This window comes from Lygodium microphyllum, chromosome 1 (assembly GCF_053477565.2).
Source record: "Lygodium microphyllum isolate KBCC chromosome 1, Lygodium_microphyllum_v1.1.10, whole genome shotgun sequence".
Taxonomy (NCBI): Eukaryota; Viridiplantae; Streptophyta; class Polypodiopsida; order Schizaeales; family Lygodiaceae; genus Lygodium; species Lygodium microphyllum.
Genome location: NC_141135.1, coordinates 78,021,097 through 78,048,395, shown reverse-complemented (window position 1 = coordinate 78,048,395; position 27,299 = coordinate 78,021,097). Strand labels below are relative to the sequence as shown.

Below are 27,299 nucleotides of genomic sequence, written 5' to 3'. Positions count from 1 at the left end.
CATCCTCCATTTTTCATTCTGGCCCTGGTCTCGAAGATGGCCCTGTAATAAGTGGAGTAACAAACTCACCCCCTCTAGCCTTTTTAGCTGCATTTGGATTCTGTTCATCTCTCTTACGCTTCTCCTCAACAAGTTCATCTGTTCCCTGAGATTTAGCCAAGTAGGCATAAATAGTGTACCTATCAACAGGCGAATCCCAACCTGTCTCAGATCTAATGCTAGAACCTGCACTAGACAAAACAGTCTGCTGGATTTTCCCCTTGATTGCCGTCTCTATAGCATAGGTCCATAATACTGATTGACTCTTTGACCCTTTCTCAATCTGGATTCCATATGCAGAGGCATCTCCTCTAGCTACCACATAAGAAGTACGCGCAGCCATGTCATCCGCTAATTTCTTCATTCCACCTTTCCCAAAATTGGTAGCAAGCAGAGCTCCTGTTTCAGTCAACCAGATCTTGCCATCTTGTCCCCAAAATACCAAATTCTTCCCCCTTGCATCTTGAAAAGATTCTCAAATCCCTGCAATGCTGATGGTCCGTACTATCACACCAAATACATCTTCGATCTCTCCTAGGTGCACTAGGAGCACTAGAAGAAATAGTAGGCGGTGAGGCAAACTACTCTTTTAATTTTCCCACCAATTTTGCTTTAGCTGAATCCAGTGTCAAATCCGTTATGCCTTTGATTATGTCATCAAGCGAGGAAGGAACCAAAGGAGCGGATGATTTTAGAGCAGAAGGAGCCGGGATCGGTCTAGGAACAGAAGGAACGGGAGGATTAGAAACAGTAGGCACTGGCATAGGCCAAGTAACTGGCTGAGGAAGAGAAGAAATGATAGGGGTAGAAGTAGACATAGGAGCAGAAGACGACGTTCAAGTCATAGATCCATTCTGTAGTCGGGTCTTCCATATCTGCCTCTTGGTCAAAGTCGAGACCACATCCTGAGCGTCCTGCCAATCTGTTTTAAGACCCGCACACTTCGTGCGATCCTCAAGAAGCTCTCCTAATTCTTCCTGAAGAGCAGGATTTGCAGCTTGTAAGAAAAGCTCAACTTTCTCAATATCCAATGCTCTTTGTTCAGTGGCATCAAGCTGACTATACCTCTCTTCAAATTTTCGTATCAATTCTAAAGCAGCTAGACCTTTGTTTGGCAAGTAGACCCACTCTCGAAATGACTGTCGTGTAGCCATTCCAAAGTCCTCAAGAAAATACTCCTCTTTCAGGGCCTTCCTAAAATCTTGCCAATGCGAATTTGGAAGGAAAAGATCAGTCACTTTTACCCTCAAGGCGGGTGTGACAAGGCGAAGAAAATATTTTCTCATAAGTCCTGTTTTGGTACTCCAAAAAATCCCATCTTAATCTCATGCATCTTCAAATAAGCCAATACATTACGACCATCGAATAGCTTCTTTTCATTTTCAACTGCTTCAATCGCCTTAGTTGCGCTGATTGCATTCTCTTGCTCCGAATATAGTTGCCTTTGTTGAGACAACTGTTGTTGATGTAACTGCTGCTGCTGCTGCATATACAATTGTGTCTACTGATTTTGAAGTTGCATATACATAGATATGTTCTGCAAAATCTGCTTTAAATCATCTGTAGAAGTACTTGAAGCAGAAGTCAATGACGGAGTCGAAGTAGAGGACAAAGTAGGAATTGTAGAAGGGGCTGAAGTTGATGCTGAAGTATCTCCCATCTTGAAATTTTTAAATGCGACGCTTTCACGTCGGGTTCACCAAAGATGTCGAAGGGTTTTCAAAAACAAAGTCGCATCCACAAAGGACCTTGACGAATTTCAAGATAGAACATCAATCAAGCGAATAAGCAAGACGAGAAAATGATGCCAAGACTTTGTTTTATTTCTACCAATAACAAATACAAGGTACAAGAAGAAGAAACCCGAGCAGCCTCTAGGCTTAGGCCATCCATATATAGTTGTCTTCAGTCTTTTCTTCGTCAGCGTGATGCAGTCCAGACTTAAAAAGATACGCAGACTGTGGGGACTTAACATTTCTCAAGAGGTAGTCTATGAGATAATGCAAAATCCATGAGAATCATCATTCAAATTGCTTCATAATCAGCCATAAAGAGGTCTAGGATTACTATCGTCCTACTCTGCATTAGAAGAGCAATTTGATCCGCAATTATCACTATAGCACCATCCCATGCCCTGCAACAATATGCACTTCCTCAAGTGGGCCTATGCACTGTTCATATCAATCGAAGAAAGCATGGAGCCACTCCAAAGTCACCATTTTCTGGCCTAATCAATGGAGCTCTGCATGGAGTCAGTGGAGGACGTCATAGCTAAGCTTTTCGTAGCCTCAACAAGCATCTCCACAATTTGAGTTTTACGCATGCTGGCAAGGAGACAGTCATATTCACTTGGTACGATATTAGGCAAGAAGATGTCACTGAGTTCACTTTGATTTGCACAGGCCACTACAGGCCTTCCTTTCATGTGTGAGTAGATTGCAGCTACCAAAGTTGGCGCCTTCCCAAGTATACGTACAATCTGCTTGTCTCAAACTTGGAAAGGTCTTGTCCCTTAAAGGCAGGGTTTGCATTTGGATGGAATGATGACAATGCATTGATCGACCCCACAAGTGCCCCCATAGGATGGGCATTTTGTGGCAAAGCTGCTATTACAGACATGACACCTTCTGGTAAGTCTGAATGTTGGGCTATGGCTGCTTCCCAACTTAATAACAGTTCCTTGTTTGGCAAATTTCCATACATGAAGAGACTAGCCACCTTTGTAAATGTGTTGTTTTCTACTAGCTCCTCTATAGGATATCCTCTGTAATGCAATATCCCTTTGTCCTCATCAATGTACGAAATAGATGATCGTACATGTGCTGTGTTGAGATAGCCTGGATCATAAAGCTTCAAACCAGTGCCATCTCCTACTGTGATCTTCTTGAATTCGGAGACATTAATGGTCCCTCCTTCACTGATCAACACCTCATACTTCTTGCCAATTCTGTTGTCGATGATGGTAAGTGAGCACGGGCCAGTGTGGCGGGTTGCGAGATGGTGTTGGATCGTTGGATGCTGGCTTCGGTCTCTGACTCAGGACAAAATATTGCAGAAAAGGATCAACATAGAGGCTTTTTTATTCGTTCTCCCCTACATACCTCTTGTGGCGCTTCACCGATGACCCCCTTATTTCCCTCTGGCGGCCTGATTTCCTGCTCCCCCCCCCCCTTGTTCTTTTCTTGCCAGAGACTAATCTTGGCTATTAATATACAACTTTTCCTACACACTGATCCCGTTTGGGTCATGTATGAATGGGTACTTGTTGCCGCTACAAATAAAGAGGGTGCCTTGGAGTTTTTGCTCTCCCTTTTGTTAACCAATATGGCGACTGAGCATGTTCTCTCTCATGTGATTAAGGCCTACGTTGCATCAGCCTTGTTCCTTGACTTTGAAGTTTGTATCTGACATTTTCTTTTCACCAATAGCAACTCTGCCTTCATTTCAGATAGTTGTTTTTCAAGTTCATCTTTTATCTTGTGTAAAAACTGCTTGTCCAGTTTAAGAGTTTCTATTGCCTTGTCCTTCTCTTGCATGGTTTCTGTTATCTTTTTTATGTCTTCATCATATTTATATCGCCAGCCACCAGCTTCGGGCAATGCTTCATTGTACAATGTTTCAAGATGAGCCCTTCATACTTGAACTCGTTTCAGTTAGTGGCCTTTCACACCTTCAAATTTTCTTGAGCTCGATTTTAACTCTCGGTTTCTTGTATTTCTTCTTATCTTAGATCCGGGATTTCTTGTACCACTTTGACAGCTTCAGCAATCTTCCTTGGCATCGATTTTTTTTAAAAATATTTTTGACACTCACACACACACAAGCATTCATTCACACACACGCAGAGATAAATGCACACAGGTAATATTATTTACAATGGAACGAAGTCCCAGCACACACACAGGTTTGAGACGATAACTAAAAACACACATACGATGTCGTATTGCTGCGCATTCGAGGTGTGAAAACCACTCAAAAATTGTGTGTGTGATTTGATACTTTGTATATACTTAGTTGTTGTGTTTACATTTATTTTCTGTGCATGAGTATAGTGAGGAGGAGTTAGAGGCATAGTGGTGAACATGATGAGATGCTTTCAGCCTATGTTGATACATGTTGCTGCAAAAAGGTCTGGAACCATTGCTTGCCAAAATCCATTAGCACTATTGCTCGTAGACTCAGCAGAGGGGAGCCATTGACAGTAGGACGGATTCACGGTTTGAGCTCAATGACTGAGGCTGCTCCATCTGTGGCAAGACATGTTGTGGCAGGGCTGAATTACTTGATGACATTGTTCAAAGTTGCTTTCCTATTGCTAATTGAGCTTGGAGTGTTTCCTTTGATGTGCGGGTGGTGGTTGGACATATGTACTCTAAGCCTGTGGGACGGGATTTAAGGAACACATTGTGTCAATTTCAGATTGTGGTTATTCTGTTCAGTATTTTCATGGTGACCTTTTGGTGTTGCATTGTAACAGAAACCGATTGTGTTGTTGTGGATGATAAGGATCTTATTCCATGGTAGGCGGTATGAGGAATTCAGGAGACTTATTAAATTTGCTCCATTGAGCTATGCCTATATTGGGCTGTCTTGGAATAGGCAAAAGTAGCTTATTCTGCGAGACAAAAAGGAAGGAAGATTACACTAATCTGGAGGGAAGAGGAACGATACTCTACGCTGGACGGAAGGAAGGAAAAAGAGCTTTTTCAATGGAGGCTGACAAGGAGGAGGAAAGCATTAGTTTATGACACTCCAGATGGGCATGTGACTCGTGATGTTCGTGAGGGAGTTGCAAAGATTGGAGACTTGCGCTTTGTAGTTTGTGATACTGCCGGCTTGGAAACAGAAGAGGATCCTGAAAGTGTTCTTGCGAGGACAGCTGGGATCACATCAAGTGCTTTGTCTAGATGTCACCTTGCTGTGCTTCTTATTGATGGAAGGGCTGGGATACAACCATTAGACTTGGAAGTTGGAAAATGGCTACGCAAACAAAATGTGCCCATTCTTGTCGTTTTGATTATGAATAAAGCTGAAGGAATACATGCAGACAGTACTGGCAGACTTCTGGCCACACTTGGTGAATCTTTTACTTTAGGATTTGGTGAAGCTGTTGCGCTCTCTGCTGAAACAGGAGAAGGCCTGACAGATCTTTATGAAGGGTTAAAGCCTTTGCTTATAAAAGCCCAAGAAGACATAAATGTTGCCCAAGAACTGAATTCTGAGGATGAATCTGGAGGTCCTTTGGCAATGCAGCTAGCAATAGCTGGCCGCCCTAATGTTGGCAAATCAACAATACTAAATTCCCTACTTCGACAGGAACGTGTGCTAACTGGGCCAGAACCAGGTCTAACTCGAGATGCTGTTCGTGTGAAATTCTGTTACAACAACAGAACTGTTTACCTTGTGGATACTGCAGGTTGGATGCAGAAGGCACAGCTTAAACAAAGTCCATCAGCTCTTAGTGCCATTCATGCTAAGCGAAGTCTTATGCGTGCAAACATTGTTGCCATTGTGCTGGATGGAGAGGAGGCTGAGCAGAGAGACCCTTTACTGCATGCCCGTGTATCCTCTGGTTTCTGGATCAGCTTCCCTCACCATAATTTTCAGTGACTCCAATTATTTGAGCCCAATTTGTGGTACGGTCTTTCTGGAACTTTATATTCCACAGTACTTGTTGAGAGAGTGGGTCCACTGTTTCAACAGAGAGAATCAACTATCTAAAACAATTTGGCTGTTTAGAGTCTCTTCTCTTGTGTTTGTCCTATTGTTGCTGGACTGACTACCCTGATCATAATATTTAACCAGCTACGACTTTTCGAACTGACTTTGGCATGTAGTGTTTATGAGACTCAGTATATTCCATTGTGCTTGTTGAGAGAGTTGGCACTCTGGTGTTTCAACTGCAAAAGATCAACTATATGAAGCAAGAGCTAAGTCTTTTTGCATGCATATTCGCGTGCTTTAAGAGGGAGATGGAATGCAGTTGTGATGTAACAGTGTCTAGATCTGTGCAGACTGCCATGCCAGGACTATCTCTTTCCTTATGTGTGTACAAAGACTCATTTTATCATTTTACTTCATAAAATAGAAGGCCTGGTTATTCAAATAAACCAAATTAGATTGAAGAAAAAGTTCATATACAACTTGGATGAGGAGAGCAAACTGTACGAATGTATTGGTAGATATATTGAAGTTTAGAGAATGGTCATATTATCTTGGATAGCCTGTTCTTGCTTGATTGATCTTCTATCTTGAAATTATTCAAAGTCCTCTGTGGTTGCGACTTTGCTTTCCAAAACCCTTCGACATCTTTGGTGAACCCGACGTGAAAGCGTCGCAGAAATTTCAGGATGGGAGATACTTCAGCCTCTATTTCAGCTTCTTCTACAACTCCAGCTGTGTCTACTTCAGCTCCATCAATGACTGCTGCGTCAAGTACTTCAACGGAGGATCTAAAACAGATTTTGCAGAATATGTCCATGTATATGCAGCTCCAAAATCAGCAAACACAATTGTATATGCAGCAGCAACAACAATTGCATCAACAGCAGTTGTCTCAACAAAGGCAACTCTATTCGGAGCAGGAGAATGCAAACAACGCGACTAAGGCTATTGAAGCAGTTGAGAGTGAGAAGAAGCTATTTGATGGGCGTAATGTTTCAGCATATTTGAAGACATATGAGATCAAGATGGGGTTTTTTGGAGTTCCTGCTGGACTTATGAGTAAGTACTTCCTTCGTCTTGTCACACCTGCTTTGAGGACAAAAGTGACTGATCTTTTTATTCAAAATACACATTGGCAAGATTTTAAGAAGGCCTTGAAAGAAGAATACTTCCTTGAGGACTTTGGTATGGCTACTCGGCGGTCATTCCGAGAGTGGGTCTACATGCCAAACAAAGGTCTTGCTGCTTCGGAGTTGATTCGAGAATTCGAAGAGAGGTATAGTCAGCTTGATGCTATTGAACAAAGAGCATTGGATGTTGAAAAAGTTGAGCTTTTCTTGCAAGCTGCAGATTCTGCTCTTCAAGAAGAATTGGGTGAGCTTCTTGAAGATCGCACGAAGCCTATGGGTCTTAAAACTGATTGGCAGGATGCTCAGGATGCAGTCTCAACTTTGACCAAGAGGAGGATATGGAAGACTCGCCTACAGAATGGTTCCATGACACCTACACCATCATCTGCTCCTATGCCTACTTCTATCCTTGTTATTTCTTCTCCTCCTCAGCTAGTTTCTTAGCCTATGCCAGTGCCTACTGTTTCTACTCCACCTATTCCTCCTGTTCCACGACCGATGCCTACACCTTCTGCTCCAAAACCATCCGCTCCATCGGTACCTACTTCTCTTGATGACATAATCAAAGGCATCACAGATTTGACACTTGAGTCAGTCAAAGCGGAGTTAGTGGGAAAGTTGAAGGAGCAGTTTGCTTCAACTGTGCCTACTACTTCTTCTAGTGCTCCTACTGCACCTAGGAGTGCTCCTAGTGCACCTAGGAGAGATCGGAGATGTATTTGGTGTGATAGTACGGAGCATCAGCATTGCAGGGATTGTGACTCTTTCCAGGATGCAAGGAGGCAGAATTTGGTATATTGGGGGCAAGATGGTAAGATTTGGTTGACTAAGACAGGAGCTCCACTTGCTACCAACTTTGGTAAAGGTGGAATGAAGAAGTTAGTGGAGGACATGGCTGCGCGTACTTCTTATGTGACAGCTAGAGGTTATGCTTCTGCATATGGAGTCCAGATTGAGAAAGGATCAGAGACTCAACCCGCACTATGGACTTATGCTATGGAGACTGCAAACAAGGGGAAAATTCAGCAAACTGTTTTGACTAGTGCAGGCTCTAGCATCAGATCAGAGACAGGTTGGGACTCGCCTGTTGACAGGTATTCTATTTATGCTTATTTGGCTAAATCTCATGGTGCAGATGTACTTGTTGAGGAGAAGCATAAGAGGGATGAAGAAAATCCAAGTGCAGCTAAGAAGACTAGAGGGGGTGAGTTTGTTACTCCACCTACTGCAAGACCGTCTTCAAGACCAGGGCCAGATCGACAGATGGAGGATGCTCAAAAGAGAGAAAAGAGGCAAGAGCCTAGAGAGAGAAAGCAGCCATGATTCAGATTGATGTCCGATATTGAGACATCTACAGACATGAAGAAAATCTTTAATGATAAGATACTTGGCAGTGAGGTGACTTTCACTATTTCTGAGATTTTGGGCATCTCAAAAAGAGAGTTTCACGATCAGTTTCAGGAGGTCCTGAAGAGGAAAAGACATGCATTGGCTACCACTGATACACAGGGAGTTTTGATTGGAGAGTTGGATGAGGATGAGGATGAGGTTATGGTTGATAATGCTTCTGTTTTTTCGCAGGTAGAGAAGAGGGTTCAGCCTATGCATTATGCTGAAATTGATGAGCCTGTCATGATACCGCGTAGTCACTTTTCGCGGAGCCATTGGGCTAGGGCAACTACAGAGACGATGGTAAAGATTGGAGAGAAACAGGTGCCTTATGTTGCATTGGTTGATCATGGTTCAGAGATTAATCTCATAGTTCGTGGAGTTTATGAGAGTAACAGATGGCCTATGGATGTAGAGCATGGGTGGCGTATGAGAGCCGCCAATAATACTGCAGGTGATTTATATGCTGCTTGCCCTAGTGTCAGGGTTTCTATTGGTGATGTAGAGGAGGATTTTCATTTCTTTGTGCAAGATTCATGCTCTTATCCCATAATTCTTGGTCAGCCATTCATTACAGAGATGCACATGGAAACAAAGGTCATGGATGATGGATCTGCTTATGCACGGATTCGCAGTAAAGATGGTATGAGAGCAGTTCAGTTTATGACTGTATGTGTGAACCATGTTAGAAACAGAGATACTCTCAGAGATGCACCTTTGCCCACTGTGAGGGATTCGGGTTTTCATTAGGTACCGCCGTTTCGCGAGACGACGGTGGTACAGAGGAGAGGAAATTGGAGTTCTCGCCTCCTGGCAGCAGTGTTTTCTCCTCCGGTTATGTTGGGATTTCAGCAAACAGTTCGATGAGTTATCAGAAGACTTCTAGGTTGTCTAGAGCTGCCATGCAGTATATATGCAGGAAGAAGAAAAATTTGAAAAATGCAGGAATTTTGGAGGATGATGAGCACATAGATGGGATGTATGACAGTGTGATTTGTGCAGATACGATGGTAGAGATGGGAGATATGCTGAAAACGGATATGCTGAATTGTCACGGTAATGTATTAGTGCAGTCCCTGGATATGTTTCATGAAATTGCAGATTTTATGTCACAGATTGAGTTAGAGGCTGAGGTAACTCAGCAAAGAGTGTTGAGTGCTGAAGAAATTCAGCAAACAGAGTTTCCAGCTGGTTATGATCAGCTTTCAGAGAGACAGAGGGCTGAAAATTTTCAGCCAACAGAGTTTACTGCTGAAATATTTCAGCATTCAGAGTTTGGGGCTGTTCCTATGCAGTCCATAGAGCAGAGGGCTGAGAATATTCAGCCATTAGAGTGCAGAATTGCTGATTTACAACAAGGTTTATGTAATGCAGAAGAGCATAATGAAGCCAGGGTTGACACAAAATACAAAACTGTGGATAAGAAGGTGAAGCCGGTTGCTGTTCCGCTTCCACCTGACAGTGATCAGCAAATAGAGAGGGCTGCTAAACAGCAAATTTTGAGGAATCCGGAGCATATTGGTCATAAGTTTTCAGCAGAGACTCTTGCTGAATTGAGAATTGGAAATGGTGATTTCTTGTTACCCATGTAGAAGCAATGCTTTCAGGAGATGCTTGAGCGTCATGGAAGGGGATTTGCTTTTTTCCCACATGAGATTGGATGTGTGAATCCTGATATTGTTGCTCCTATGGTCATTTTTACTATTCCTCATATCCCATGGAATCTCCGACCTATTCCAGTGCCTAAAGCACACTTGCCAAAGCTAATTGATTTGTTGAATGAGAAAATCAGGATGGGAATCCTTGAGCCTTCATCTGCACCATACTCAAACAGGTGGTTTACAGTTCCAAAGAAGAATGGTACTCTTCGATTTATTCAGGACATGCAGCCAGTGAACAGAGTTACTATCAGGAATGTTGGTATAGGTCCAGTTGTGGATGAGTTTGCAGAGGCATTTGCTGGACGTGCCATCTATTCTTTGGGTGATTTGTATTCAAGATATGATCAGTTTCAGCTGGCTTTGGAAAGCAGGGACATAACCACCATGAGAACTCCTATTGGGCTTGTCAGGATGTGTACCTTACCTCAAGGTGCCACTAATTCTGTTGTGCATATGATGAATGCCATGCATAAGGTCCTTCGTGATTACATACCTCAGCTTACTATGCCTTTCTTGGATGATGTGCCCATTAAAGGGTGTGCAGAAGAAGAGAAGAATGAGAGCCTAAATGAGCAGGGATGCAGATACTTTGTGGCTGATCATATTTCAGCATGTGAGAAGATTTTGGCCAGGCTAGAAGAAGTGAACTTGACACTTTCAGGGCAAAAATCTGTTTTTGGAGTGAATGAGGTTGTCATTGTTGGGCATATGTGTGGATATTATGGCAGGAAACCCTCACCTGATAAGGTGAATGCTATAGGCAAGATTGCAGAGTATTGTTCTACTACTTCAGAGGTACGGAGATTCATTGGTGCTTGTGTGTTTTATATGATTTGGATACCTCATTTTGCACACATAGCAGATTGTTTGTATCAGCTGCTTCGAAAGGGGCAGAAATTCTATTGGGATGAGAGCCACACTAGAGCCATGCGGAAATTGAAGAATTATTGCAGAATGCTCCTACTCTCAGGAAAGCGGATTATAATTGTGATAGGCCTATTGTATTGACAGTTGACACTAGTCCAATTGGCATAGGTTGGGCTGTGGGTCAAGATGATGCAGATGGAAATAGGTATGCTATTCGGTTTGGGGCGAAAGTCCTAAATGAGAGACAGAGGAGATATCCGCAAATCAAGAGGGAGTTATTGGGGATTGTCACGGCTCTCAAATGTGACAAGGAGTACTTTATTGGAGCTTCAATTGTGGTAGAGACAGATTGCTTGCCATTGATTGGTATGATCACGAGTTGCTCTACTCCGGATATAGCCATGTTGAGATGGATTGCATACATCAAGTCATTAAATCCGGAATTTAAACACATAGCAGGGAAGGATAATCCAGTGGCAGATATGTTGTCTAGAGCCAGATATGATGATGAGGAGACTCTACTTGTAGAAGAGGATGATGTAGAAATTTCAGCCACTATGGTTGATCATGTTTGTCATGTCTATGATATTGTGGCTTTCACAGAAGAACTCTATGTTGGAGATTGGTTGCAGATTGGCAGGTATCTTAGTACACTAAGCAAAAGAGATGAATGGACAGATGAAGAGTTCAAGAAGATCAGAAGGAAAGCCTATGGTTATTTTCTCAAGGACGGATTTCTTTGGAAGCATCCGAAGAAAAGAGGCGGATTACCTTTGCGGGTTGTCTGCGATAGAGAGACACAGTTACAGGTGATGAGGGAGTTTCATGAGAGTCCTTGGGCTGGTCATAGAGGAGTATGGGCTACTTATGAGAAAATCAAGGAGAAATATTGGTGGAAAGGCATGTACAGAGATGTTTCTCACTTTGTTGAGACTTGCAGAGACTGCCAGATGTATTCAGTAGTGCGTCATAGAGATGAGCTTCATCCGACCTATCCGTTATGCATTCATTATAAGTGGGTAGTTGATTTGGTTACCATGCCTATGGGTCTATGGCAGATGAGATACATTGTTTTGGCTAGAGAGGATCTTACTAATCATGTTGAGGGCAGATCTTTGAGAACGAAGACCACTAGTGCAGTGTGTAAGTTCTTATTGGAGGAAATTTTCTGCAGGTATGGTTGTGTGGGTAAGATCACTGCGGATCGTGGTGAATTGGATGCAGATGAAGCTAGGGAGTTTTTCTCTCAGCTAGGAATCAAATTGGCTCTAACCACAGCATATAATCCAGAGGGAAATGGAAAGAGTGAAAGAGGGCATCCGCCGATAGTGAAAGCATTAGCCAAAGCATGCAGAGGACGGATTGGAGAAAGGCCAAGACTTCTACCATTTGCTTTATGGGCTGATCATACGACTCATAGTGTTACCACAGGATATATGCCTGCAGAGTTGATGTATGGTCAAAAACCTGTTATGCCGATTGAGACTTGTGCTTTGACTTGGTCAGTTTTACCTTGGCAGGAGGATTTGACGAGAGAGGAGCTCTTAGCTCTTCGGATTCGACAGTTGGAGAGGAGACCAGAGGATATTCAGCTAGCTATTGACAGGTTGAAGGTTGCTAGACTAAGAAATAAGGACAGGTTTGACAGCAGGCATCGCTTGCGGCCTAGAGCAATAGAAGAGGGAGATTGGGTTTTGGTCTTTGATAGCAGCCTTGAAAATCAACATACTGCACTTCAGAAGATGGTGAAAAGATGGTTTGGGCCGTACATAGTTAGACATGTCTTTGATAATGCAACATATGAGCTGACTGAATTGGATGGGACAGTGCTTAGAGTGCCTATTGCTGGAAAAAGAATCAAGATTTTCAAGAAAAGGGATGATGAGGACTATGCATTGAAAGAATTTTCAAGAGAAGAGCAATGACAAGAAACTCCAATGGAAGAGACAGATGATATGACAGATAATCTTGTTGAACTACCGGAAATGCATAATGAAGAGATTGATCTGTTTGTGGATCTTGATGATAACGATCATGGGTAGTTGGCCCATCCGGAGGATGCGCAGGATTAGAGGGGGTGGATGTCGTATTGCTGCGCATTCGAGGTGTGAAAACCACCCAAAAATTGTGTGTGTGATTTGATACTTTGTATATACTTAGTTGTTGTGTTTACATTTATTTTCTGTGCATGAGTATAGTGAGGAGGAGTTAGAGGCATAGTGGTGAACATGATGAGATGCTTTCAGCCTATGTTGATACATGTTGCTGCAAAAAGGTCTGGAACCATTGCTTGCCAAAATCCATCAGCACTATTGCTCGTAGACTCAGCAGAGGGGAGCCATTGACAGTAGGACGGATTCACGGTTTGAGCTCAATGACTGAGGCTGCTCCATCTGTGGCAATACATGTTGTGGCAGGGCTGAATTACTTGATGACATTGTTCAAAGTTGCTTTCCTGTTGCTAATTGAGCTTGGAGTGTTTCCTTTGATGTTTGTGATACTGCCGGCTTGGAAACAGAAGAGGATCCTGAAAGTGTTCTTGCGAGGACAGCTGGGATCACATCAAGTGCTTTGTCTAGATGTCACCTTGCTGTGCTTCTTATTGATGGAAGGGTTGGGATACAGCCATTAGACTTGGAAGTTGGAAAATGGCTACGCAAACAAAATGTACCCATTCCAGTCGTTTTGATTATGAAAAAAGCTGAAGGAATACATGCAGACAGTACTGGCAGACTTCTGGCCACACTTGGTGAATCTTTTACTTTAGGATTTGGTGAAGCTGTTGCGCTCTCTGCTGAAACAGGAGAAGGCCTGACAGATCTTTATGAAGGGTTAAAGCCTTTTCTTATAAAAGCCCAAGAAGACATAAATGCTGCCCAAGAACTGAATTCTGAGGATGAATCTGGAGGTCCTTTGGCAATGCAGCTAGCAATAGCTGGCCGCCCTAATGTTGGCAAATCAACAATACTGAATTCCCTACTTCAACAGGAATGTGTGCTAACTGGGCCAGAACCAGGTCTAACTCGAGATGCTATTCATGTGAAATTCTGTTACAACAACAGAACTGTTTACCTTGTGGATACTACAGGTTGGATGCAGAAGGCACAGCTTAAACAAGGTCCATCAGCTCTTAGTGCCATTCATGCTAAGAGAAGTCTTATGCGTGCAAACATTGTTGCCCTTGTGCTGGATGGAGAGGAGGCTGAGCAGAGAGACCCTTTACTGCATGCCCGTGTATCCTCTGGTTTCTGGATCAGCTTCCCTCACCATAATTTTCAGTGACTCCAATTATTTGAGCCCAATTTGTGGTACGGTCTTTCTGGAACTTTATATTCCACAGTACTTGTTGAGAGAGTGGGTCCACTGTTTCAACAGAGAGAATCAACTATCTAAAACAATTTGGCTGTTTAGAGTCTCTTCTCTTGTGTTTGTCCTATTGTTGCTGGACTGGCTACCCTGATCATAATATTCAACCAGCTACGACTTTTCGAACTAACTTTGGCATGTAGTGTTTATGAGACTCAATATATTCCATTGTGCTTGTTGAGAGAGTTGGCACTCTGGTGTTTCAACTGCAAAAGATCAACTATATGAAGCAAGAGCTAAGTCTTTTTGCATGCATATTCGCATGCTTTAAGAGGGAGATGGAATGCAGTTGTGATGTAACAGTGTCTAGATCTGTGCAGACTGCCATGCCAGGACTATCTCTTTCCTTATGTGTGTACAAAGACTCATTTTATCATTTTACTTCATAAAATAGAAGGCCTGGTTATTCAAATAAACCAGATTGGATTGAAGAAAAAGTTCATATACAACTTGGACGAGGAGAGAAAACTGTACGAATGTATTGGTAGATATATTGAAGTTTAGAGAATGGTCATATTATCTTGGATAGCCTGTTCTTGCTTGATTGATCTTCTATCCTGAAATTATTCAAAGTCCTCTGTGGTTGCGACTTTGCTTTCCAAAACCCTTCGACAACGGGAAATCTAGGGTTCATACACACACAAATACGCAAGTCACACACAGAACAAAATGCAAACACAACGACTAGGTATACACGAAACACGAATGTCACACACACAAACTTTTTGGTGGACTCCACACCTCGGATGCGCAGCAGCATGACAGTGGAATTTGATGTCACGGTCTTCTTCCAAGAGGATATTCATGCGTGCAGACTGCATATAGCAATCTATTTGCTAGAATTTGGCTCTCGCAGTCCACAGGTGTGAATAGGGGCTTGCCGGAAAGCTGAAAATCCATTTGAGATTAGCTGTGTATGAACAACCACTATGGGAGGGGCTGAAAATTGAATCAAATGCTTTGTCTTAATCTTAGAAGCTTTAGACTTTAGGAATTAGTAATTTTAAAGAATCGTTGGCTTTTCGTGATACAAGAGGATGTCGTGTACGGTACCGTTGAAAATCTCATTTTGCCACAAATGATTGAATTCGTTGAGTTGTAAGCTTTTTAGAAAGCTTATTAGGATTTCTAATGAACTTGGTAAAAGTTAATTATCTGCTTCTCTTTGAGAAAAACGTTTTTGCAAAGGAACTTCCCAAGTGGTCCTTTACCTGTAGAGGCCAGTCCTTCGCGATCCAACAGTGTAGCAGGGGGTTCTTCACTGCCAGGAACACATTGGTATTGACGGATTGCCACGAGACTGACTGTAGATCTCGATCATTCCAAGATCTCCGCCTTTGTGCGAGATGGTAAGCGATTGGAAGCCCTCGATCTCAGCTTCGCTCTGATACCACTGGTGCACAGATCAGATGATGTATGCGTGCGTAGCGAGCAACCGAAGGTCCCCAAGAAAAAAAGAACTCTACTTTTGCACAAAAAACAAGAGAGAAGACTTGCACAACATGAAGCAAAAGACTAATTGGGTACAATCTCCCCCCATGCCTTGTGTGAGCGCTCCATAAAGCATGTATTTGATATATTATTCATCTCCAAGCTCAAAAAATAGCCCAATTTACAATTAGCATGCTTTAGCTTTTGTGTTTGCTTTTGTCCCACTAAAGATTTAAAGCTATTGGACGCCCAAATAGTTGGGCTGTGCCCAAATACAATGTCCAATAACAAATATTTGAATCGTGTGTCCATGCGCATACAAAATAATAAATAAACGTCAGAGGTGCTTCAATAAATAAGCGCATCAAAATAAATATTGGTGCCATGCCTAAGATGCGCACCCATAAAAAATGATAATTTCTTCTAAATAACTTGAATGCACGCTATCGCCCAGTGCTTCCCAACGCCACCGCTACCTTCTCTACACATCAACTGAAGCATTCACAATTGTTAGAAAATAATAAAATTAAACCGACAAAAGTGAATACCTAGTAGTCTTCACCTACAAAATAAATAAATTGGTTAGAACTCAATCCTAACCTTAATTTATTACGAGTGTGTGCACTCTAAACTCATAAACGTCCATTAATTTAAATATATATTTTGCAGAATCACCCACTATGGAATCACCCACTTGCACATTAAATTAACAAGATGCCCAAAAAGGATAGGCGTCCCCATCGACTTTTCGCACAAGGAATCCACCTTGTGTATGAGCCCCGACAACAAATATAATTTTACGGAATCCATCATGGAATATGCATCCTGGCATCAATACTGTTGCTAAGTATGCATCTGAATGCGTTGTCTATCCACACATTAAACATCATAATGGAAAATCTCGTGATTCTTTAATGCCTTTACTTATACCTAATACATCATGGGGGAATATTTTATGGATTTTATAAGTGGTTTTCCTACTACATCATCCCTTAACGACAATTATTTAGAAAATTACAGATAGGCTAATTAGCAAATGAGTGTATTTTACATCTTGGAAAGAGACCCTATGTGCACCTTAAGCTGCTAAACTATTTATTATACCATCTTTCCCATCATGGTTTTCGTAACATTATCATTATTGATCAAGGTGGCTATTTCTGTGATCATTTTTGGGATGCTCTCTTTAAAAGACTAGGCACTAGAATGAATTTTACTACTTATTTTCATCCTAAGAGTAATGGACAAAGTAAAGCAACTAATAGAACTATTCTTAATATTCTTAGGTCTTATACTAAGGCCATCCTTTTATTTGGTATCAACATCGACCTATCCTTCAATTTTCTTGAATCACAAACTCTATCTCATATGGTGGATTGGTGTGTGATTTAAATATTAGTGTGCTTATGAGTGGTAAGCAAAAATTAGATCATCATGAGCTGGAGAAAGAGATGTTTCCTAAATCGACTGGGATTCTTCTAAGGAATGGTTTTTATACTTGACTAGGTACTCATGTTATTCATGACTAGTATGAGAAGTATTTTTGTTTATAATCAAGCATAATGTGAGGGGTTAAAACTTCAATGTCTTCCTCAAGTAGTGGTGGACCATCAACTATTGGAGTAACATGTGGAATTCTTTTAAAGGGTTTCAAAAAGCTAATATGAAAAGAGTTATGGATTTGCCAATGTGGTGGAAATCCTTTAAAGGTTTTAATAAGCTAATATGAAAGGAATTATGGATTTGCTAGTGTGGCGGTATTCCTAAATGAAAAGCATTATCACTAATCTTATGATGAACAATCCCAAATGATCCATAATGTCAAGCAAGTTTAATTTTGGGATGTTGTCCAACTAATTTCAATATTCTTTTCTCAAGTCAAAACCATAACAAATCATTTTCTTTAAATTCATAGCTTTATGACGCTTATTTGCTTGTGCAATATACCACAATTGTGATGGTCTAATGTTATTAGTGATTGCATTAATTATTTTCATTGGGTCAGTAGCTATAGAATCAATGATACACATAGCCACCAATAGCGATTGGAAAAAAAGTTATAAAATATTAAACTTTACTAAAAATTCTCTATGATATTGGATTATAATGTATTTGTGGGCTTAGATATTCCAACCATGAGAATAGTTGAATACCATCATTACATTTTATCTTCTTATATTTTATATTTGTTTAGAGGGGGAAGCATTAAGTATTTGATGGGTGATTAAGGTTCATATAGAGGTCAAGTCAAGGGGTCTAGAATTTAGGGGCTGAGGGGTTACAATTGATAGGGAAAGGAAGCTAGGGATGTTGGATGCAATAGCTAGATTTGAGAGAGGGATTATCATTTTGGGAAGAGTTAGGTTTTAGGTTTGGTCTAGCATTTTGGGGGCTAGGGGATCATGACTTGAGTTTTGGTGGTACAGAGGAGAGGGCATCAAAACTTAGGGAGATTAGTTTTTTTCAATAAGAAGTTAAGTTTGATGGGGGATCACACACACATACATAGAAAGACACATAATATAATATAATTATATTACGTAATACTAATAATGTGTGTGTATATGTAATTAACATATATAATTATAATTAATGTAATAATAATAATAATGTGTGTGTATGTAATTAACATATATAATATACTAATAGTATTATTAATGTGTGTGTGTGTATATATATACACATGTACATATACAATTACTATTGTATATAATATATACTATACACATTAATATACATATATATGCATTATATATATATGTTAATATTACTCATATAAATATATTATTCATATATGTTTATATATATGTATATAAAACTATTATTATATACATTATGTATAAATCTATATTAATAAACATATAATAATAATATTATGTATACTAACATGTATAAGAATTTTATTATATGAATATAGATATAATATACATAATATGATATAATATAAATGCATACATTAATAATATTAAAATATTTATATATAATATACTATTATTACTATTTACATGTATATAAGTTTTATGCATATATGCTAGTATTATTTATATATATACATATTATACATGATAAATATAAATATCGTACATCAATAATATATTTAGTTGCTAATATTTATATTGGGTTTCCTTTTTATACATGTAGAAGATATCAGAAATAAAATTGATAACCTTAAACATAGCCAAAAGGCTGAGGAAGACATGAAACTCTCCATGCCTCTAACCTTCATTTTTTAGTGCCCTTCTTTCTCTCTAGATGCTCTCATATGCCTATGAGATAGTGTGGGAGGAAAACACCACATTCTTCTCTCTAGTCTCTTCCTCTCCCTTGCATGTGTGCAGGGGGAGATGCACATGAGCGGGAACATTGGACAACGAGGAGGGCCTAACATGTGGCCATTGCTTAGACCCCACCACGAGGGAGCGTGGAGAAGCCATGTGTCGCCCTCAACAAAAGCTTTCTATAATATGCTTGTCCCCTTATGTATTAAGTTTGTGTTATCATATCCAACAATGTAGTGTAGAAGCTAAAGATTTGACGAACCATAAATCATTTACCATGTAATGTTTGTAACAAGCTAAAAAAATTGTGTTCTTACTTTAACACAACCTTAGAAAATTGTTAACAAGATAACTTGCCCTATACAAGTTTATAACATTGATATTAAAAGAAAACTTTTGAATCCTCATTATGATATTTGATTCATATATTCTTTGTTGCATTTTTTGCAGAATAGGATGTACACATTTGCCCTACTTTTGACAATATGGAAAAGGAGCATGTTTTGCATGAAGACATGAAAACATCTTTCACACAAGCAAACCTATTATGCACTAATTGAAAGAAAGCACCTTTAATAAGGATTGGAATATGCAAGGAAGTGTGTGAAATGCATAAAGGCATGTTGTTGGAAGCTAAAAGAAATCACTCCAAAATATCCATGCTTTCCAATCATAACCTTTATTTTCAAATGTTATAGATAATCAAACTAAATTGTCTATAAATTAGTCACAAGTTCCTAAATAAACAATACATAATCGGAACATGTCAACGGAGTAAGTGTGCTTGATCTACCTAGGATTTCGTACATTGATTTTAGTGTGTAAGTTGATATGCCAACTTTAGCTTCATTAGAGGATTTTTGGTGAATTGTTTTCTTTGTCTTATTCTCCCAAGTTCTAGCCAAACCTTTTATGCATTGTGTAAGGAGAACCCTTTAGAGTTGTTTTCAATCTTTTCCTTTAAGTGCAACTCCTAAAGTATGTGAAAATCAAAGGCTTATAAACCCACCAAGTTCATATCCTTAGGCTTCGATTCATATGACAAGTACACTCACAATGTTATTAGTACTACCCACCTAGAATATATTTACAATTTTATCTTGTCTTTTATTCATGTCATCTACTATATTTAAAGAATGCAATTCAACTAGAATCTTTGCAAAAAAGATATAATTTATCTTGTTACACATCCTTTTCATCACTAAAGCAAAACTACTTATGTTATAGACTTTGACATTGTCTCAAATAGAAAGGAGATGGATTAGACAAGCCTTTTTTTTCATGGGACTATCTTACATTTCAATAGACGTTGGGCCCTTGCAAGCGATCTATATTTCAAAAAGATCTAACATGTGAAAAAGAACTATCTCTACATGCTTCGGCCAAAACAAAAGAGACTTTTCAATATGTAAGGGAGCACTCACATTAAATGTAACATTGAGTAGAACCATAGCTTAGTGAGATACTATTCACATTGAACTACTCGTTCTACTACTGTATGCATGACATGCAGCATTTTTGTCACATGTTGGCTTTTAAATCAACTTGGGTTTTCTCAAGAGATTCTAGTATTAGTCATTTGACCACATTTTGGGTGAAAAGGTCTTCAGTGTGTGCTGGTTCTTCTCAAACAACTAGCAAGGAGTTTTGAGGTGTGAGTGTATGAGGCTTATTGCATATTGTAGCAAAAGGTTAATTTACTATAAGTTTTGTTGTGAATGGTGGTAAACATACCTAAGTGAGATGTGGTAGAAAAAGCAAGGTGAACACATTTTCTTTTACCCCTAAATATACTATGCTCAAAGTGGGATGGCAAGGTCTAACCGACAAGCATAAATGTACCTTTGCCTTTGAATTTCTATGTTTCTTGGACATATTGTGTGCATTGGTCTTGTAAAGTTTTAAAGTTCATTTAATGTTATTACGCTTTGAGTGAGCCAAATTCGAAGACAAAGGCCATATGTTCAAAAGGTATGATCAATTGTGAGAGACTCTTATAGACAAGCAAGCCATGAATTTAGCACTTGGTCACTTTGCTTTAGAAGTGATATTTTCATTAAAGTGAGGTTTCAACTCCCAAATAATGGAAAGCACTTTAGCAACTAATTTGAAGTGATTGGTTAATAGTGCATACATAATGTCTTACCCCTTTCATATGCATGTTGTTCTACAACATTCATATGTATATTGTGTGTTGCATAACAGTCGTATGAATGTTGTTTGCTTACAAAACATGGCCACAATAAACCAATCCAATAAAGGGTTGAGGAAGATGTCAATCCAAATAAGAGTTGCTATAGAGGAGGCACTTGATACTAAGCCTATTGCTATAGTGAAAGGTGGAGATTGTAGATGTGGGGTGTGGTTGTTAATGTCATAAGCTCTAGCAAGGATCCAACTAATACTTGAGCCTTGTAGTAAGGTTGGTGACTTGAGCATGGGACTAGTAGTATGAATCTCATGAGCTCTTGCGAGAGGGCTATACTTAGCATGCTATAATGGAGGAGAAGAAATTGTAGGGAGGGTTATAGTACTAGGTAGTGGTGTCAACATCATGAGCTCTTGGGAGTGAGCTAGAATATAGTTAATATGTTGTGAATCTGGGGGGTGGAAATTGTAGGCATATAAACTGGCCTAATGGTTGGTAGTAGTGTCATCCTCATGAGCTTATGTGAGAGGTCACCCACACATACTCTTATGATGGGGATGGGATGGTGTGGGGGCATTGCCCTCAATTTGCAACTATAACCATATGAAGTTTGCAAGAATTTCCCACTATAAATCTCGCATTGTGAATTATGACAACATCAAGAGCTTTTGTGAGGGAGGGATTACATAGTTAGCTAGGTGCAGTTGGGGGCCAATTGAGGGCAAGAGGTTGCTTGCCCCCACTTGGGCTCAACAATCCCCTTGCCCCATGTGTACCTAGCTAGGTGCATGGTGCCTCATGAGGAGAAGCTTATGATGGTGCCGCATGGGGTCAACAAACCCCTTGCCCCATATGCACCTAGCTAGGTGCACGGTGCCTCATGAGGAGAAGCTTATGATGTTGAACATTATAAGGGAAACCAAGGGAAAATAACCCCTTTTCTATGGCCTACAACTCCTTGCCCCTAGCCACACCTAGCTAACTATATAGTCCCTCTTGAGGAGAAGCTTATGGTGTCCAATATCATAAGGGAAAGTAGGGGAAAATAACCACTTTTTTTGACCCAGATTGGCATCCTAATGCCGCCCAACTATATGTAGCTAGCTATGGAGTCCCTCCCTCGAAGAAGCTCATGATGTTGAAGATGACAAGGAAAATCAAGGGGAAAGAGTCCCTTCTCCCACATGGGGTGGGGAAATGTTAAAAACGTCATGTGAACAAGATAGATATGCGATAGCTCCATTGTAAAAAAGCTGAGAAAGAGCTTTAGAGAATAAGGAGTTTGTTTAAGGTGTGGGAAGAAAATGCCTGCTGAAAATGTCTTTGCGTGCAAATGAGTCTCCCAAGTTGAATTGCATTGACTCTTGGCTCCCCCCATTCCCCACCCCCTTTTAATTTACTCGCATGCAATCATTCTTCCTCGTCTTTCCTCGAAGGCGTCTTGTCTGCAAACGCCCACTTCTTTCTTTGTGGCCTTTTCTTGCCTTTCTTCTCTGGGCTGGCACAAACAAACAGGTCATCCCCATCTCATCCCATCCCTATAGTATACCCTCCCCTCCTCCTTCTCCTTCTTCGACCTATCACCCACATTCCCATAACCTCACATCCATCTGGGCGTATCTCATATATGCTTGCCTTCCCGCCACAGCAAAAACCCAATTCTGTTTCCAGTTCCTCACATTGACCATCATCATTCACCTGCCGCAGGGTTTCTGATATCGGTCTTGCCCGCAAGCGCCAGCCATGTCTGCAGGGAGTGCTGTCGTGGCCCTTTTCGAGAATGCAGATGCTATCAAATCATCCTTTGCAGTCAAGGTCGGGATTGCGCAAATGCTGCGCGGCGGGGTCATTATGGAGGTCTCGACAGCCGAGCAGGCATGCATCGCCGAGGATGCGGGTGCTGTCGCTGTCATGGTGGTAGTGCCAGATGCCATCAAACCTGATTCTGATGATCAACATGTTCATCAAGTAGGTGGTGCCATTGCCAGGATGGCTGACCCTGATATTATCAAGTCCATTAAGAAATCTGTGGCATTGCCTGTTCTTGCCAAGGTCAGAATTGGGCATTTTGTAGAAGCCCAAATCCTAGAAGAAATAGGGGTTGATCTCATTGATGAGAGTGAGACCCTTGCATGTGCAGATGATGTGAATCACATCAACAAACACAATTTCCGCATCCCTTTTGTCTGCGGATGCACTAATCTATCTGATGTGCTGTGCCGTATGGCCGAAGGCGCTTCTATGCTAAGAACACAGGGGTACGAAAGAGCAGCATTGGATGTAAGGTCTCAGAACAGGGATCAGCACAACATTGCCAAGACTGTAGGCCAATTGAGATCCATTTTAGGGGATGCAAGAAGCTTGCAAGGCCTCGAGAAAGAAGAGCTGCATGCCTACGCTAAGCGAATTAAGGCCCCTTATGAGCTTCTGAAGTTGACCAAGCAATTGGGCAGGCTTCCTGTGATGATATTTGCACATGGAGGTGTGTTTACCCCTGCGGATGCGGCCATGGTCATGCAGCTTGGTTGCGATGGTGTCTTCTTAGGCCACCATTTGTTTGAGGCTTCGGATCCATTGAGAAGAGCAAAGGCATTTGTGCAGGCTGTGGCACATTATAATGATTCTTGCCTTCTAGCCGAGCTGAGCACCCAGCATGTGGAGTGTAACGCACCTGCTGGGTTGCCCATTTTGAACAAAACTGAGTCTGCAGATGAAGATGGCTCTCAAAACCAGCAGTAACATGAATCAGGAAACTATGATACAATGGGGGACTGCAATTGAGGATGGCTCCCAAAATCAGCAGTAACATGCATCAGAAAAACATAATAGAACTGAGGATATATGTGGTTGCAAAGAAGAGTAGGCAACTATGCAGAGTCAACCTCACTACCTAGATATTTCAATGTTTAACTATAGCTGTTGAAAGGTTCTTTGGCATTACATTTTCTCTGCTTTTGATATCAAGGGCTCATTTCTCCACACATAAAAAGAGAGATCAGGCCCTTTTTCCTTTTTTAAAATAATTTTGCACTTGGGCACATTTATCATAATGCACAGCCTTAGATACAGCTGCAAACCAATGCCACAAGCATCAATTTGCCAGTACAATCTTGTAGGACTCCTATCATTTTCTGTTGATTATGTTGATGAGCCGGTCTTTCTGAGCTTCTTTTCTCACTAGATGTTGTAGGACTCCTATCTTCATGCCAAGAGCAGAAAAGGCAATAATGAAGGGCCATTTATTAGAGTTTCCAAGTCTTAAACAAAAGTCTAAATGGTGATCGTGGTGCAGGAAGCATTGCCTTCTGTACATTCCTTATTGCCAATCGTTTTCCACCAGTGGCATACAATGGTTATGTTCCTTTGAAGCAAATAGATTTTACTTTCAAGAGATGTGGTAACTTCAATATCTTTGGAAAAAAGACTGTTTAAGTGGCTATATACTAGTTCAAGCAATGCCTTTGAATTATTTACCATCAAAATTGGAAGGCCAGTCCTTCAAACATGGTAGATGCTGTAATCTTACTTGGTACTCTACAGTTGTGTATTCTAGACTTAGAAGGTAAAGTCTTGTGGCACGACAACATAAGGACTGAAATCAAAACAATTTTTTTCATAACTCAATAGTCAATTATTTACTTTGCATGTTCTTTGTGAATCATGGTCACTCCTTCAAACTATGCTAGAGTAGTGAATCACTTCAATTGTACAAGAAATACTAGCCATTGAAGGTTTGATAGGTAAATGCATTCTGTGAATAATCATTTACCTATGTAATGGTATTGATCTAGAAATTACCAGCTATGGTAGAACTTTTAGAACTTCAATATTTAAGGCCTTGTTCACATAGTCAACCTTTGGAGAAAAAAAAGGTGCAAAGTTTGCATGGCATCATTGTGAGAGATGCTAAGACATTGGTATGTACATGTTTGGCAAAGCTTGAGACATGGTGGCATGAAGCTTTTAAATATCAAGTGTGTGAATCAGTAATTATTGTTTAGTATGATACTAATAGGGCATCTACTAGGTGCCAATGCCAAGAGGATAGAACATATGTGCCACAACGATGTGTCTCCTTTTTGCCCATAGTGAACGTAATCTCTAATCCTAGGGTAATAGATCACTTTGTACCAAAATATGCACCAAATGAAAATAAACAATAAATTTGAGGATGTCTCTAGTATGAAGGGTGTGAGAGGTCTTTGTATGATTGATTTTAAGCTTAGGGCTTTTTGTTGATTCAAGTATGCTTATGAAAGAGACTTGAATTTAAGTACAAAGTAGATACTACCTTGATAAAAACATAAGCTTGTGAGAAGAGCCTCCTATGGCTCAAGATGTCTATGATGTCTAAAGGACTAATAGTAAGAAGTTGCATAGAAAAAGTTTGCACATGAGGCCAATTAAATGGAAAGGAGGAGATGATTATTCAAAAGAATGGACTAAAAGTAGGAAGGCTCTATCCATAATTGGATGCTTCCAAACATCATATAAGTTTAAATAAGAAGCATAAACATTGGATGGGATTGACCAAAAAGGCATTTTGAAATTAATATCAACAATCAACTTCATAATCCCAAACGTGGATGTTAGAGAGTGAGTAATGTGCAATGTTAACAAGTTAAGAAATGTAGATGAAAAACATAGAGTTTCAGGACTAACACAATGTTTACCATGTTAAGAACATAGAACTATAACTATTGCTTTAGGAAATCTTTGAGTCTTAGACTTGGAGTATTTCACTTCTCAAAGAAGACACGAAGGTTGAAGAAATCTTGAAGCCTACACAAATCCCAAGAAATATAATATCTTTACATAGCAATTCAAAATCTCCATAGTGTATGGATTATAGTCGCAAGGGATATTTGTGTGCTCAATGGAGATCTAAACATAAAATATAGGAAAGTAACCTAAGATCCACTAAAACGAGACTAAAGTGGTGCATATCATAAATAGAAAAGTGAAGAAGAAAGAGAGATGTCTCGAGCACAATTATCATATGCTTATGTTACTTGTAGACCAAGATTCAAGATTGAACAATGTCTTTGAAGGACAATGAATTCAATATACAAGTCTTTATCTTGGACACCTTTCCACATGTAGCTCTCCACACATAGCCAATGGTAAACTAATGACTTCTAGCTAAGAATTTGATTGAATAAGAGAATAGAGGATGCTCTTAAATGTTTGAGAAACACTCTTACCTTATGTAAAAAGCTACCTTCATGTGAGAGGAACCATTATAGGATTTTTAGGCTAAAAAATGGACCCTTTGAGGAAGTCAAACTACATAATATCCCAAAAAATTTGGGGGTAGAGTTAATTTTTATACACTAGCTCCAACCTTCTTTGAGTTTATAAACTTAGTTTCTCTCATCATTAAGAGCTTCACAATTAATAGGATTGGGATGTGGATGAAGGTGTTACTGGTGCACAGATCGGTCGCCGTATGCGTGCGTAGTGAGCATTGTCAGGTCCCCAAGAATAAAAGAACTCTACTTTTTGCACACAAATCAATGAAGAAATCTTGCACAACATGAACAAGAGACCAATTGGGTGCAATCTCCCCCATGCCTTGTATGAGCGCTCCACAAAGCATGTATTTCATATATTATTCATCTTCAAGCTCAAATAATAGCCCAAATTACAAAATAGTACACTTTAGCTTTTGAGTTTGCTTTTGTGCCAATAAAGAATTAAAGCTAATGGGCACCCAAGAAATCAGGCAGTACCTAAATATAATGTCCAATACAAATATTTAAATCGTGCGTCCATGCACATATAAAAATAATAAATAAATATCAAGCGCTTTGATAAATAAGCACGACAAAATATAGGCGCCATGCCTAAGATACGCACCTATAAAAAATTGATGATAATTTGAATACACACTATCCTCCAATGCTTCCCAAGACCACCGTTACTTGCTCTACACATCAATTGAAGCATTTATAATTGTTAGAAAAATAATACAATTAAACCGACAAAAGTGAATACCTAGCAGTCTTCAGCTACAAAAATAAATTGGTTAGAACTCAATCCTAACCTTAATTTATTACGAGTGTGCACTCAAAACTCATAAACGTTTATTAATTTAAATATGTATTTTGCGAAATCACCCGCTATGAAATTACCCACTTACACGTTAAATTAACAAAACGCCCGAAAAGGATAGGCGTCCCCATCGACTTTTCGCACAAAGAATCCACCTTGTGTATGAGCCTCGGCAATAAAAAATTACGAAATCCACCGCAAAACCTCAGAGAATCTACAGTGGAATATGCCTCCTGGCATCATACCCCCGAGGTGGGATAGCAATTGTCCT

At 40.2% G+C, this 27,299-nt stretch overlaps 1 protein-coding gene across 1 annotated transcript; it reads left to right on the top strand.

Moving 5' to 3' along the window:
• The first annotated feature begins 22,396 nt into the window (after positions 1-22,396).
• Positions 22,397-24,527, top strand: LOC148041295 (putative pyridoxal 5'-phosphate synthase subunit PDX1). The gene has a single exon (XM_087687933.1). It carries the CDS (start codon positions 22,718-22,720, stop codon positions 23,711-23,713), a length of 996 nt encoding a protein of 331 aa, XP_087544059.1. The 5' UTR covers positions 22,397-22,717; the 3' UTR covers positions 23,714-24,527.
• The last annotated feature ends 2,772 nt before the right edge of the window (positions 24,528-27,299 follow it).